Raw genomic sequence first — 14,296 nt, forward strand, 5'->3', positions numbered from 1 at the left:
CAAGCAATACAAGGTATGTGTAAGATTCGCGAGAAAGGAATTGAATTACTGAAATTTACTCAAGTTGTTATAGAAAGTATTTCTGAAATATTTTATAACATGTTTTATATGCCAGGCGCATTGGCAATATTGGTGTGTTCCCAGGTATGCATAGGTGTGATTAAAACACGGGGGACATGTATATCTGTAAGTAACAAACAAGAGACAAAAGATGGTCCATATCTTGAAATTTAATTGTAGATCAAAAATGTTAATAAGTAGGTGTTCCTACATTTAATTCTTTATACACCTGATATGACAAATTTTAAGATAAACATAATAACATTGCAATTGATAATGATAACAACGGGGCGACTTATATGAGTATTATTTATACAAAGCAAAGTCTCTTAACGTTGTTTGGTGAAAAGAAAGTTGTTCTTTTTTGTTTTAACAACTTCAAAAATATGCTTCATTTGTTGTTTTTTTATTTGTGTTTATTTTTTTGGATAAAGACATTTGTAACTGATTTCAGCATAGTAAATTTTTTGTTTAAAGTCATTTGAATACAGTGGTGAAATAATATAATTAGCAGAAGAAAATGGAACTTCTTTTTTGCAATAAATAAACAACTGCTTTGTGTAAATTTTTAAGCATCTTTGGATATGAAGGAAAATAACAATTGTAATAAAAATACAGCATACATTTTGAATGGTCAGTCATTCTGAAAAAAACAAACACTGTATTTATTGGGATCATTAACAGAGGTTTAGAATAACAAAATGCAATGAAAGCAAATTATTGAACATTTGGTAAGTACATGTAAATTATAAGAACATGTGTGTTATAGATGATTTTTTTTCTTTATCTTTTGCTTTCACAAGTTGATTGATCATCAATACAGTGTATATTATATGTCAGGTATTATAACTAAGTAATCATTGATTGTTCTAACCAAAATATAATAAAATATGTAAATTAAATGAAATATAAAACTTAAGATGCTATTTAAAATACAGATAAATTCCTCACTGATATCAGCCTAGTTTAACTGCAAATTGTGTTAAACAGTATTATAAGGTAGTAGAAATTTATATATTGAAACAATGAATAATTATTTAAATAATACACTGTCTCCTCAGAAAAATACATGTTTCATAAAACAAATAATAATAGATATTCTAAGAAAATAGCAACAACAAAAAGTTTGTTGTGAACACAACAGTCAAGTTATGATGTAGAGGCATGACTAACCAAATCAGATGGTGAGTATTTTTAAGTATACTTTTCCTGTAAAATAGCGTGGTACTTGTGGAAAAAAATGCATTCAAATAATAAGGCTGAACATAAAACAATATTATGTCTCTTAAAAGTATTGTCTTCAATACAAAAAGAGGCAGAGTACTATCAGACAGCAACCAAATATATGGAACTAATGATTCCCTGTTGTAACATATATTTACATAAACACCAAACAGCAACATTTAAACAGAGCTTAATTTCTCACTACAATTTGATACTTTTTTTGGAAAATATTTTATAAATCATTCAAACGATTCTTGTTGCAATATTTTCAAGGAATACATTCTATTAATAGTATCAAATGTCTGGGTTTAATATAAAGACAAAAAGTGATTGAGTATTTTTCTTTTTTAATTATTGAACTGTTGTTTATTAACCAGAAAACAGAGACTTTAAGGTCTACCGGTAACCATCTGTTTGTTGAATGATATGATGTACAGGCAATAACTATGCAACAATGTGTATTTTACCCTTAAAATATAAGTTCATGATTGCTTCACTACAAAACTCACATGTTTCACTGATGACTTACAATAAGTAGTTCTAAACGGATTATCATTAACAGTTCAAAAACAACTTATAATCATATCTACATAGATATAACAATGGAACAATATAACATCATAAGTTACAACTTGCTGTAACGGTAACTTCGTTCAAGAAAATAATGAAACACTGTAGACTGTTATACTTTGATATAAAAACTGTAGCACACACAATAAAACAATAAAATAAAATATGTACACGCCATTGCTGCATAACTAGCAGTTTGAAACTTATTATGAAGTCATGAAGTTTAACACACTTTCAAATTCTTACTTATGATTGTAAAACCATCATATATAAATGCCTCTTTCGAAGTATTAACTGTAATCAGTATCTTATCAACTGTACTGGATATTGCAAATGTCACATCGAAAGCCTTCAGTGTCCAAACCAGTTCCAATGCACTTCTCATGCACCCAACGCCCACACACATCACAGTTTAGCCACTTAAGTTGTCCTCTGGGGTCAATACACTGCAGGGCATTACATAAATATGTGTGCCTGTCCCCAGAGGCCAACAGACGTCCCCGAACATAGTTCCGGAAAAATGCTACGTGAGACTGTCCCAGTGTCAGTGCTGGGAGATTGTTCACAAGACATTCAGCCTTCTGCAAAAGAAATATTAAAGCTTTTGATTGAAATGATGGATCGTCTTTGATAAATATCTTATTCAAAATAATCATTGTCAATCAAATTCACAAGTGCCAAATTTATTTCATATTGCATTTCAATGAATTAAATAATTACTTCCAAATAATTATTGCACTTAAGTTTGCATTTAAACTTAAACTTTAAAATCAAGAGGTAATTTATTATACTAAAACAGATACGTCTCTAACTGTGTGAACTGACAATGCAAGGAAGAGGTTTTTTCTATTTGTATTTACTCAAATTGTTCCTTTTGTTTGATCAAATTTCTCCTGTGTTCAACAATACTAAGTTGAATTACAATTATTTTACCAACTCGTTTTTTAAGAACTTTCCTACTTGATTTTAAAGTGGAAAACAATTGTATGGCCAATCCCTGTGAAAGTGATTAGCCATGGCTTAGGATTAATACCTAAATCTTCTGATTTGTAGTTGAGCGTTCTACTCATTGAACAAGCTTAATTTATTTAAATGGTAAATTAAATATTATCGAATGAATATCTTGGAAAACTTAATGAGATACTAAAAATACAAATATCCATACCATCAAAGTAAAGATGCCACAGCTTGTTCCATCAGTTTGTCTGTTCTGCGCTGTTGATGAAAAATGCCACTGATCCATTCCATCAGACATATAATTGGACCGGACGCTCATGAACTTTCTGAAAGATTATAAATTCAAAGCCATGTCAAGTTTTTGAACCTAGATTTTATGGAAGTTATATTCCTTGTTAATAGAATTGGGGATGGATCAATCAGATGATTTCCAGTCAATAAATTGCACTGACAAATCTTGGGACCTTACAATGATTAAAAATTAAAAAAGTAAATAAGTGAATTAACATGAAAAACCTGATTTTCACTACCAAGTTTCTTGTTTCTAAAGATTAAAAGCTGACAAAACATATGTAAATTAATATTGCAATGTTCCATTTAATTAGTTTCCTGATTTTTATAGTCTATCAAGAAAATCCAGTGTTTTGAACTTGGCATGGTAAAGGGGACGAGTTTTTATTCCATGTCTCCTGCTTGCTGTTTCATGTATAACTAATAGATTTGCAAGCTTTTTATTGTCTTTTGCACACACACACGTATTGACATATGAGTTTTATGAGTTGAAGCACATGTCCATTCTTTTTTTCTGCATTTAATTTTTAACATTTTTTTTTCGCTTACCTGAAAAGCTCATAGAAAACCTTGTTGTCACCACCCAGCGAGTCATAAACATTAACAGTTTTGGTTTTTGGCTGGGCCACCAGCAAAACCCAATGGCTATTATTGCACCTGGGCACCATAATCAAGTCGTACATGGTAAAGTCCACCTATCGAAAAATAGTTCTGTATTAATTGTCATGTAATATATTTGGTGAATAATAGTATGCTTCAAATGTAAGATTTACCAATTATCCATTTAAATGATAAAATCCCTATCAATTGATGTTGCACGCGTGTTAATATGATAACTCAGTTAAGTTTATTGACATAATATATGTCTTGATAACTGGAGTTTGTAAACGCATAATTAAAATATATATTCAATATCACAAATGTGGTAAAAATAAACGGCTATTTAAGACCCAGACACAAGGAAATCAGGGAAACTGCCTTAAAAGCACACATTGTTATTTTACGGAACATAGTATATTGTCAGCCATTAGTGATATCAATAAACGAATTTGCTTGTTTTAAAAATATTTTTAAATACCCTATTTCTCACCCCTTATTGATAATTGCCCCCCCCCCCACCCATTGCAAACAAATAAATAAATAAAGGTTACATCAATTTCTGTCAACATCCTCCTCCTCAAAGAGCTACCTTTCAACTGCATATGATATTTATCAAATATCACATTCTTTTTCTTTTTTGAAAACAAAAATCATATAATACTAATAGTACCTTGGAAAATCTGTATGTCGTAAAATTCCCAGCCTTCCATTGAGTGGCAGCATACGATGGGAATGAAAACATTCTCTTTTCTCCAGGACACCAACTGTCTGTCGACTGTCTTGACAATAGTTTCAGATATGCATTGACTATCTGCAAAATACCATTGAAAGACTTATCAGATTTAGCTACACATTAAAACTTCATATTATATATGTTTATTAAAGGAATCCTGACAGAAACAAGCACATTCGTAGATTCGATATCCTAGCAAAAAATCAGTTTGTTAATAGATGGTTGCAAATCCCTGGGTATATGGTATAATCTTTCAAAAATATTTAAGTGGAGGGTTATTGTTGTTATGCAATGCTATTTTCCTCATTAATAACTATACACCCATGCAGTTTCATATTGAAATCTTGTAGCATGATAAAGCCCTGAAAAGTGGCACAATATAAACCAACAAAGAACTCTTGTGAAGGGTTTTGATTCATGGTCATGGTACTTCTTCTCAACAATATCTATACATCAATGAAGTTCCATGTTGATATCTTAAAACATTTGTGAGATATGGCCATTTAAACATTTGTGACAGACGGATGGACAGACTGTCGCCGATTGACAGACGTCAAAAGGCAATATATATATATATATATATATATATATATATATATATATATATATATATATATTATGTAAATTACCTGATCATCTACCCAGTTGTTGCCTTCCAGAGTTTGGAGATTTGTCTCTTCAACCCCTTCACCACACACTGTCAATCTTTCTCCTTTGGCAAGTGGTATAGGGTCAGATGGCATCTTCAAGAAATGAATTGCCTCTTCTTTTTTTGCAGCCGTGTTTACAGGAGTTGTAGTTTTCACTTGAGAGGTAGCCGTGTTTACAGGAGTTGTAGTTTTCACTTGAGAGGTAGCCGTGTTGACAGGGGGTGTAGTTTTCGCTTGAGAGGTAGCCGTGTTGACAGGGGGTGTAGTTTTCACTTGAGAAGGAGCCGTGTTGACAGGTGGTGTAGTTTTCATTTGAGAGGTAGCCATGTTGACAGGGGGTGTAGTTTTCATTTGAGAGGTAGCCGTGTTGACAGGAGGTGTAGTTATCACTTGAGAGGTAGCCGTGTTGACAGGGGGTGTAGTTTTCATTTGAGAGGTAGCCGTGTTGACAGGTGGTGTAGTTTTCATTTGAGAGGTAGCCGTGTTGACAGGGGTTGTAGTTTTCATTTGAGAGGGAGCCGTGTTGACAGGGGGTGTAGTTTTCATTTGAGAGGTAGCCGTGTTGACAGGAGGTGTAGTTATCACTTGAGAGGTAGCCGTGTTGACAGGGGGTGTAGTTTTCATTTGAGAGGGAGCCGTGTTGACAGGAGGTGTAGTTTTCACTTGAGAGGTAGCTGTGTTGACAGGGGGTGTAGTTTTCACTTGAGAGGTAGCCGTGTTGACAGAATGTGTAGTTACATTAATGTCTTCATTGACAGATTCGTCAAGAAAAGGTTTGATATTATTTAAGGCAACTGATGTTTTCAGAATGGCACCATTCAATGTCTTAAGTTTTACAACCCCGCCAACAATATCATCAACTACGAATGGCCCTGTATAATTGGTTCCAAGGTCCCCTTTTGCCTTGCGTCCTGCCCTGGATGCATTGAATTTCAACACTTTGTCTCCTATATTTACAGCTGTGTAGGGTCTTTTCTTTAAATTTGATTTCTTGAAGTCCCTTTGTTGTTTTCTTCTGGCCTCTTCACAATTTTTTTCGACTTCAGCTGATATCTGCAGGCCTGTATTTTGTCTCTTTTCAACATTTTCTTCAAGAAATTTCTCACTTGGCAATGCTCCAATTATCTTCTAAGAAAAAAAACAACAACATTATATTTCATCACTATTATCTTAATACAGATAAGTCATAAAGCTAGAAGTAATGCTACAGCCAGGAACAAGTTGTTAATTGGCCAAATTTTACCTTAACGTACGACCTTGACTTTACGTAGATGAAAGATGTAACATGCTACACATAATTTTCTCACTCACTGTTAAAATGATAAATTACAAATTTCAACAAGCACAAGTCCCAAATGATGTTACATGGCAAAATGTTATCTAAATCTCTTACTTGGTTCCTAAGGGGTTAGCGCATTTGATCAGAGGCTAGTGAATACCAGTTTGGGTAAGATTTGTTTTCCATCAAATTATCATGACATATTTGCATAATTATGATCAATCAAAATAAAGCAAAACAATAGTGACCTGAAGTTAATTGCAGTACCAATTAACCAAATAGAGATATTATGTTAACATACCCACAAAAAATTGAAACTTGCTGTATTAATAGACATCGGCCCAGTAAAAGCTTCAAACAAATGATTTGCAAGCATCAAGGTAAAGAATGATACCATTGGCACTGTTTGTACTACAATATCAAGTTCCTATTCAGGTAATACAATATGAAGTTCCTATTCAGGTACTACAATATCAAGTTCCTATTCAGGTAATACAATATGAAGTTCCTATTCAGGTACTACAATATGAAGTTACTATTCAGGTACTACAATATGAAGTTCCTAATCAGGTACTACAATATGAAGTTCCTATTCAGGTACTACAATATGAAGTTACTGGTGAGGTACTACCATATCAAATCCTGGACCTCACATTGTCTTTTACAAGTATGTCAAGTTTCTTCAAGGTATCTGACTAAATATTTGAAAAATCAAATTATACAGTTTGCAACACAACTGGGAAACTGCATACTGACTAAAAAGACAGAGGGTAAACCCTTGCCTGAAACTGGTGAAATCAGTAAAACTGTATGGAATAATAATTGGTCAAAAAAGAAATCAAGGTAATGTATACTAACATCAACGTTGATTTTTGGTAGCTGACTAGGAAAAACTGCCTCCCGTCCATATAGCAGGAAGAATGGGGAAAACTTTGTGGATGACTGCTTTTTTGTCCGGATTGCAAAGAGCACTTCCTCGAGACGATCATCCCAGTTGTTTTGCTCCTCACTAACCAGTTTACTTAGTGCCCTATATAAAAATCAATAAAAAAATCAAACATGGCAGGTGGAAATACACATTGCCATGACAGATTTAAACTACAATTCTAGTAAAATTTTATTTAGATAAAAGCTCTTTGAACATAATGTTTTTTTTATCTGTTTTGTTCACATATGGGCATTTTACACTATTCTCTTTTTATGAATACTATTTAAAAAGCTGGACAGAGTGACATCCAAGGTAAAGCAGTATACCGCCACTATTGCATTACGTGCATAATATAGTAATTCATTTTTATTGTTAACTTCTTGATAAATAGATGCTGAGTACTGACATCATGCAACCAATCAAATAATTTGATATTTCTCAATGGTAATTAACTCCAATACAATTATGACTAATACGCTATTGACTTTGGTTACTGGCAGCTATTATGTATGCACCCATTTATCTTCTGTATACCTATTTACAAGGAATTGACTCAAAATAACATCCTTTCTATGTCGTAAAATACTTAAAGTTACCAGAGACTTCTATATTTAAATCTGTTGCAATTAGTCAGACAAGGCCTCGGATAGCAACACTTTGTGATGCTCTAATATAAGCATGCTCATCTTAACTTCAAAAAAGTATGTTCTAAATAAATAATAGTATTCACCTTTTAATTGTTTGATTTGTTCTTTCATCACAGCCATTGGTCTGTGGATGATAGGCAGCAGTGAGTTTATGGTTGATGTCCCAATTTTCGCACAATTCTTGATTAATCTGCAATAGTAATACACATGACATACGTGTTCTATAAAAAAAAAAAAGAGTTGTCCCTAGACAGCAAGCTAGACTTGTCTTGCGCTTTATAGTAATGTACGCTTTCTTTCAGGAATATTTGAAGTAATCTGTACTTGTTACATTTATGACTAAACAAAAAGCTGAAAATTTATAAAGAAAGTCAATAAAATTTGTTTCAATTAATTGTTGACTTTAATTAGCTTAGGTATGGGGAATAAACCTTTTTCTATTGTAAGAACAGCTTGTACCTAATCAAAAATCAATTTCAGCACAATATCTCCATAAAAACTGAGGTAATTGAGAGTAGACTCTGAGCTTAAGTGAATTTCAACTTGCATGCAAACCTCATTGTGATTTCTGAGAACATATGGGGGCATATGCATCCTAAAAGGCCAGTAAGATGTTAGTCTGGATCGGCAAAATTGTTAATTGAATACCTGAAGTAGAAAAAGTGTATGGAGGGGTTGCATTTTTACCGTAAGCACATCAATTTTAAAGTACGAAGTTAAATTTTACTTGTACCTGATTCACGAATTCTCTTCCTTGATCTGTTAAGATCGCATTCATCGCTCCATGCCGATATATCATTTTTTGGACACATTTTGACACCTCAACAGCAGTTTTGTTTGGAATTGCAAAGGCTTCCACCCATTTGGTATAGTAATCAGTCGCTGTAAATATGTACCTGTTCCCAGCTGGTGTCTCTGTGAAGGGACCCATTAAATCACAGCCAACTAATTCAAATGGTTGCTGGACCTGTAAATAGATTGTTTTTACTGAAATTGTCTGCAGAAGATGTATATAGGGCATGGACTAAATGAGTTCATTTATTAATGTAAAAAAAATATACTTAACATTGAGTGCCCAAGAATACACAGAGATGTTTTAGTTAATTATTGGAGTGCTAATTATTCATGGCAGAAGTAAACTAATGATAAGGATGAGATTACCCTTAAGGAAAGGCTTGCAGAAGAAGTGAGTTCACTGTAACTTATTTTTCATTGTTTATACTAGTATGCAATAGCCACATCCAAATCCTATTTTATACACAGCTATTTGAACGTTTCTTACAAAAAGCTAATCATTAACTTGAAAAATTTGAATAACCATAAACAAAGCAATTGAGGCCATTATACATTCGCATGCTTCGGCAAGATGAAAATAAAGGCAATAAATGTATTATATATAACTTACATGGATTGATTTCAGTTCAGGTTTCTTTGGTGGCTTCAGTGGATCAGACTTTTGGCATTGTACACACATCTTCACCTATCAAATTTTATATAAAACAGCATGACAATTTCAGATTACCAACTTTTAACAAAAAGTACTTACAGATGGATATTAAGCACCGCAAATCTACCGATTAAACAAATATGCACTAACTTACAAACACTTGATTAAGTAAGCAACCATTCCCATTTTAAGACACTCATTTTTCAATTCAATGCTTGGCTAACAAAGATTTTGGCTATAATAATAACAGAATATGAGCATTTGAACCTTTTCCCATGTCCATTTATACAGAATTTGGGCAGACCTTGATCAGGCCATGAATAGTTTGGCGAAGATTCATAGACTTTATGGTCTCAACACAAAACATCAATGAAAATTTTGAATGCTATTCAATACATTCTCAGTTGAATATAATGCCCTTCTAATAATTATTGCCCACAAAATTGAGAATTATACATTTAAAAGAATTAAGTGTAATACAAATACATAAGCAGGACTTTCCATTGTGATTAATGCAAAGCTGTTTCAAAACACTGGGTTTGTATTTCAAAGTAATTAGACACTCTTTATTTACAAACATTTTTCATGACTATACAACACATAAAAACTGAAAAGTAACAGGTAGCATTCTGAAACTTACATATTCCCTGATATCATGTGTCATCTTGGGCCACCAGAACCTTATCTTCATCGTCTCATTTGTTTTATTGAAACCACTGTGGCCCCCTATACCACTGGCATGGAATTCCTTCAAGAGATCAGCCGTCTCTCCAATCCGAACCACTTTAACCCCATTAAGCACCCCTGGTACATATTTGAAGAGTTCTTTACCTGCAAAGTAGGATATCAAAATTAAAACAAGGGCTGTTTGTAAAACATGCATGCCCCCAATATGGGCTCTTCGTTGTAGTGACAGCCATTGTGTGAGTATGTTTTTGTCACTGTGACCTTGACCTTTGACCTAGTTACCTGAAAATCAATAGGGGTCATCTGCCAGTCATGATCAATGTACCTATGAAGTTTCATGATCCTAGTCATAAGCGTTCTTGAGTTATCATCCGGAAACCATTTTACTATTTCGGTTCACCGTGACCTTGACCTTTGACCTAGTGACCTGAAATCAATAGGGGTCATCTGCGAGTCATGATCAATCTACCTATCAAGTTTCATGATCCTAGGCCTAAGCGTTCTTTAGTTATCATCCGGAAACCATTTTACTATTTCAGGTCACCGTGACCCTGACCTTTGATATAGTGACCTGAAAATAATTAGGGGTCATCTGCGAGTCATGATCAATGTACCTATGAAGTTTCATGATCCTAGGCATAAGTGTTCTTGAGTTATCATCCAGAAACCATTTTACTATTTCGGGTCACTGTGACCTTGACCTTTGACCTAGTGACCTGAAAATCTATAGCGGTCATCTGCAAGTCAAGATCAATGTACCTATGAAGTTTCATGATCCTAGTCATAAACGTTCTTGGGTTATCATCCAGAAACCATTTTACTATTTCGGGTCACCGTGACCTTGACCTTTGACCTTGTGACCTCAAAATCAATAGGGGTCATCTGCGAGTCATGATCAATGTACCTATAAAGTTTCATGATCCTAGCGTTCTTGAGTTATCATCTGGAAACCACCTGGTGGACGGACCGACTGACAGACCGACATGTGCAAAGCATGGGGGGGGGGCATAAAAAACAATTGACACCACTACCATCATTCTTTGTTTTGAGAGCTGGTCTTGCACGTTTGAGGCTTGCCTTGATCAGGACAACAACATCATGATCAAAATCACTACCATCAAAATCATTAATGCCATCAGTGAGTGGGTCTTGGAAATATAACTGCTATACTTAACAAGAGTTGGAAGAAGACAGTGCTTGACAGTATAACCTAAGCCATCATGGGGAAATAGTTTACATTCAATAAGGTCAAGGTAATATAGTCATCTTTTAAGTAGAAGAGGACCATAATCAACATATTGATCGCTTATGTTTTTAAGAAGTTGTATGTTATAGATGATTCTGAGTTCAGGTATATTTTCCACAATATATTGAACATTTGTAAAGACTTAAAATACACTAATAAGATTTTATCTCAAGTTTGATAGCAATAGCTTGGATGAAATGGTTGGACAGTCCTTCAAAAATAAAATAAATTTTTGTGTGTTGTTTTACCATGTTTGAAACAAATCTTTTTGGGTGGTGGATGGGGTAGGGGTGGTGGTCGAGATGGGGGTATAATGTGGGGGTATGGTCCTTTATTATAAGATCTTTCAAAAATAAGAAAAATAGGAAAATACAATATTTGTTGAGGGCGGGATTCTGGGGTGGGGTGCGGGGGATTGTTTTAGTGGAGTCCATTGTGGTATGTCAGGTTAGTGTTGTTTTGTCAAAGTATGAATCAAATCTGATCATAAATAAAAAAGTTTTGGCAATTTAAGCAAAATTAATTAATTTGACCTTGAGATTCAAGGTCATTCAATGGTAAAGGTCAAATTCAACTTGCCAGGTACAGTACCCTCTGAGGGCCTCATGATAGTAAGAAAGTATTTGAAGTTTCAAAGCAATAACCTTGATTCTTTAGAAGTAAAGTGGATCCAGACACAAAATTTCACAAAAAATTTATAGTGACTAAGACAAAAAAATGGCCCTAATTCCGTTAAAATGTCAACCACCAGAGTAACTTGCCCTGTACATTCCCTTTATGATAGTTAGCGAGTTTTTCAAGTCTGAAAGTAATAGCTATGATACTTAGGTAAAATGGACCAAATATTCACTTATCTACGTATAAAAGGGGCCATTATTCTATCAACATGCCAGTCAGAGTTACATAACTTTGCTTGCACAGTTCCCTCATGAAAGTAAGTGTTGCAAGTATGATAGCAATTTAAAGCTTTGATACTTTAGGAATAAAGTGAACATAAACACAAAAGTTTACAAAATTTGCAATATTCTAAATATAAAAAGGGAACATAATTTTTACAAACTGCTTGATACAGTTGTCTGTTCTTGTTTGAGGTGGTACGCAAACTTTAACATAGATTTATCAATAATATGCATATTCATAGTGGAAAAAGGGCCATAATTCTAACAAAATGCTTGAAACAGTTTTCTGCTCTTGTTAATTGATTGGAGTCATGTCGGTTAAGATGTATGCAAAATATAAAAGCAAAATGTCAAGGGACATAAAATTTAGAGGTGGTACACAAACTTTAACATAGATTTAGCAATACCGGTAAATATGCATATTCTAGATGGAAAAAGGGTCATAATTCTTACAAAATGCTTTATACAGTTGTCTGCTCTTGTTTATAGATTGGGGTTATGCTGGTAAAGAAGTATGCAAAATATAAAAGCAAAACGTCCAATTTATGACACAATACTGTATAATGTGAGGTTGGAATAAGACGTCAATGCGGGAATAAATTGTGATTTTTCAACAGTGCATAATATGAAGTTTTACATGTTGTATTTATTAAGTTTGAAATATTATAATTCAAATAGATACTTGCATATATAATAGCATCATTTAAATTGATTTTACTACACTACACTACTGGATTTTTTATTGAATTTGTTTTTAATCCCCATAAAACAATACCTTGTCCTTGCAGTGCATGAACACATTTTAAAAATACATTAAAAGGGATAAAAATACAATCACTGTTAATAAAGTCATGGAAAATTGCTTATTACGCTTGAAGTATAGATAAAATATTACAAAAACTAATTGAGATCATAAATAGTTTTGTTTGAGAAAATCCCCAAAATGATGTCCATTCCCAAATTGATGTCTTATTCCAAATTCACATAATACAGTGTTCCACATATTATTTCATATTAACAATTACACTAATTGATAATTGATGTGTCATTTAACGATGAAATAATAGAACAATTGCCATTCAAATTTAAAGAAGTATGTTGTCATTAATGCCATTGCAACCACTTTAATCCTTTGCATGCTGGGAAATTTGTCGTCTGCTTAAATGTCCTCTGCTGAATTCTATAATTAGCATTTTTTCTTCGATTTTTTTTCTAAGACCACTTTCAGGATAGCAAACAGTTTGGATCCTGATGAGACGCCACGTTCTGTGGCGTCTCATCTGGAACCAAACTGTTTGCAAAGGCCTTCAAAATCCAGTTCCCGCGCTCAAAGGGTTAAAATTTAAACAACTATGTTGTAATTAATGGCATTACAGCCACTTTAATATCTTAATTGATTTATTGATACAATATTGAAAAAATCGGAACACGAAATGAATATTAAGTCAGAAAATCTGAATGGTCCTCAAATCTGTACCATATAGACTGCTAATCTGGGCCGTATAATCCGCTAAGCTGGACCGTATGGTCTGGGCCATATGATCAAGAAATGTTCAAATTCAAACAAGTATGTTGTCATTTATGTTATTAAAACAACTTTTAATAATTTCATTAAATGTATTGATATATTATTGAAGGATGTGGGGCATGAAATGCATATTTATGTACACATGGTTAACATCATTTGCTATCTGAGAGTTAGTCTAAAGGCTAGACATTTTGTACAATGTACACAACACCACTACCATCAGCAACATTATTATAGCTACCTGAGAGTTTAGTCTCCAAAATCTCTGATAGCTACACTTAACCAGGATCACAACACCTATACCCATGTCAATTTAATTTACATCACAATTGGTCTTTAAAATGTCACTTTTGAGCTTAACTATTTGTTAACTACCACAACCACCATATTTATCATAATTGCCAACTGCATGAGCAATAGTATTGTGAATCTTAAAGCTAGTTTAACGAGCAAAATGAAATTTACAAATGTCATGCTACACATAAGCATGAACAAACAGAACTACCACCATATTATTTTGTTCATTATTTTCATCTTAAGATATTAATTT

The 14,296-nt window shown here is 33.5% G+C and overlaps 1 protein-coding gene across 1 annotated transcript; it reads right to left on the reverse strand.

Moving 5' to 3' along the window:
• Positions 1 to 559: 559 nt before the first annotated feature.
• LOC127878649 (uncharacterized) lies at positions 560 to 11,113 on the reverse strand. The gene is made up of 10 exons (XM_052425178.1): positions 10,027 to 11,113; positions 9,345 to 9,419; positions 8,673 to 8,906; positions 8,023 to 8,129; positions 7,223 to 7,394; positions 5,065 to 6,213; positions 4,373 to 4,513; positions 3,652 to 3,797; positions 3,020 to 3,137; positions 560 to 2,435 (listed from the first exon to the last, which is right to left on the reverse strand). Exons 1-10 carry the CDS (start codon positions 10,267 to 10,269, stop codon positions 2,166 to 2,168), a joined length of 2,655 nt encoding a protein of 884 aa, XP_052281138.1. The 5' UTR covers positions 10,270 to 11,113; the 3' UTR covers positions 560 to 2,165.
• Positions 11,114 to 14,296: the final 3,183 nt, after the last annotated feature.

Source organism: Dreissena polymorpha, chromosome 4 (genome assembly GCF_020536995.1).
Source record: "Dreissena polymorpha isolate Duluth1 chromosome 4, UMN_Dpol_1.0, whole genome shotgun sequence".
NCBI lineage: Eukaryota > Metazoa > Mollusca > Bivalvia > Myida > Dreissenidae > Dreissena > Dreissena polymorpha.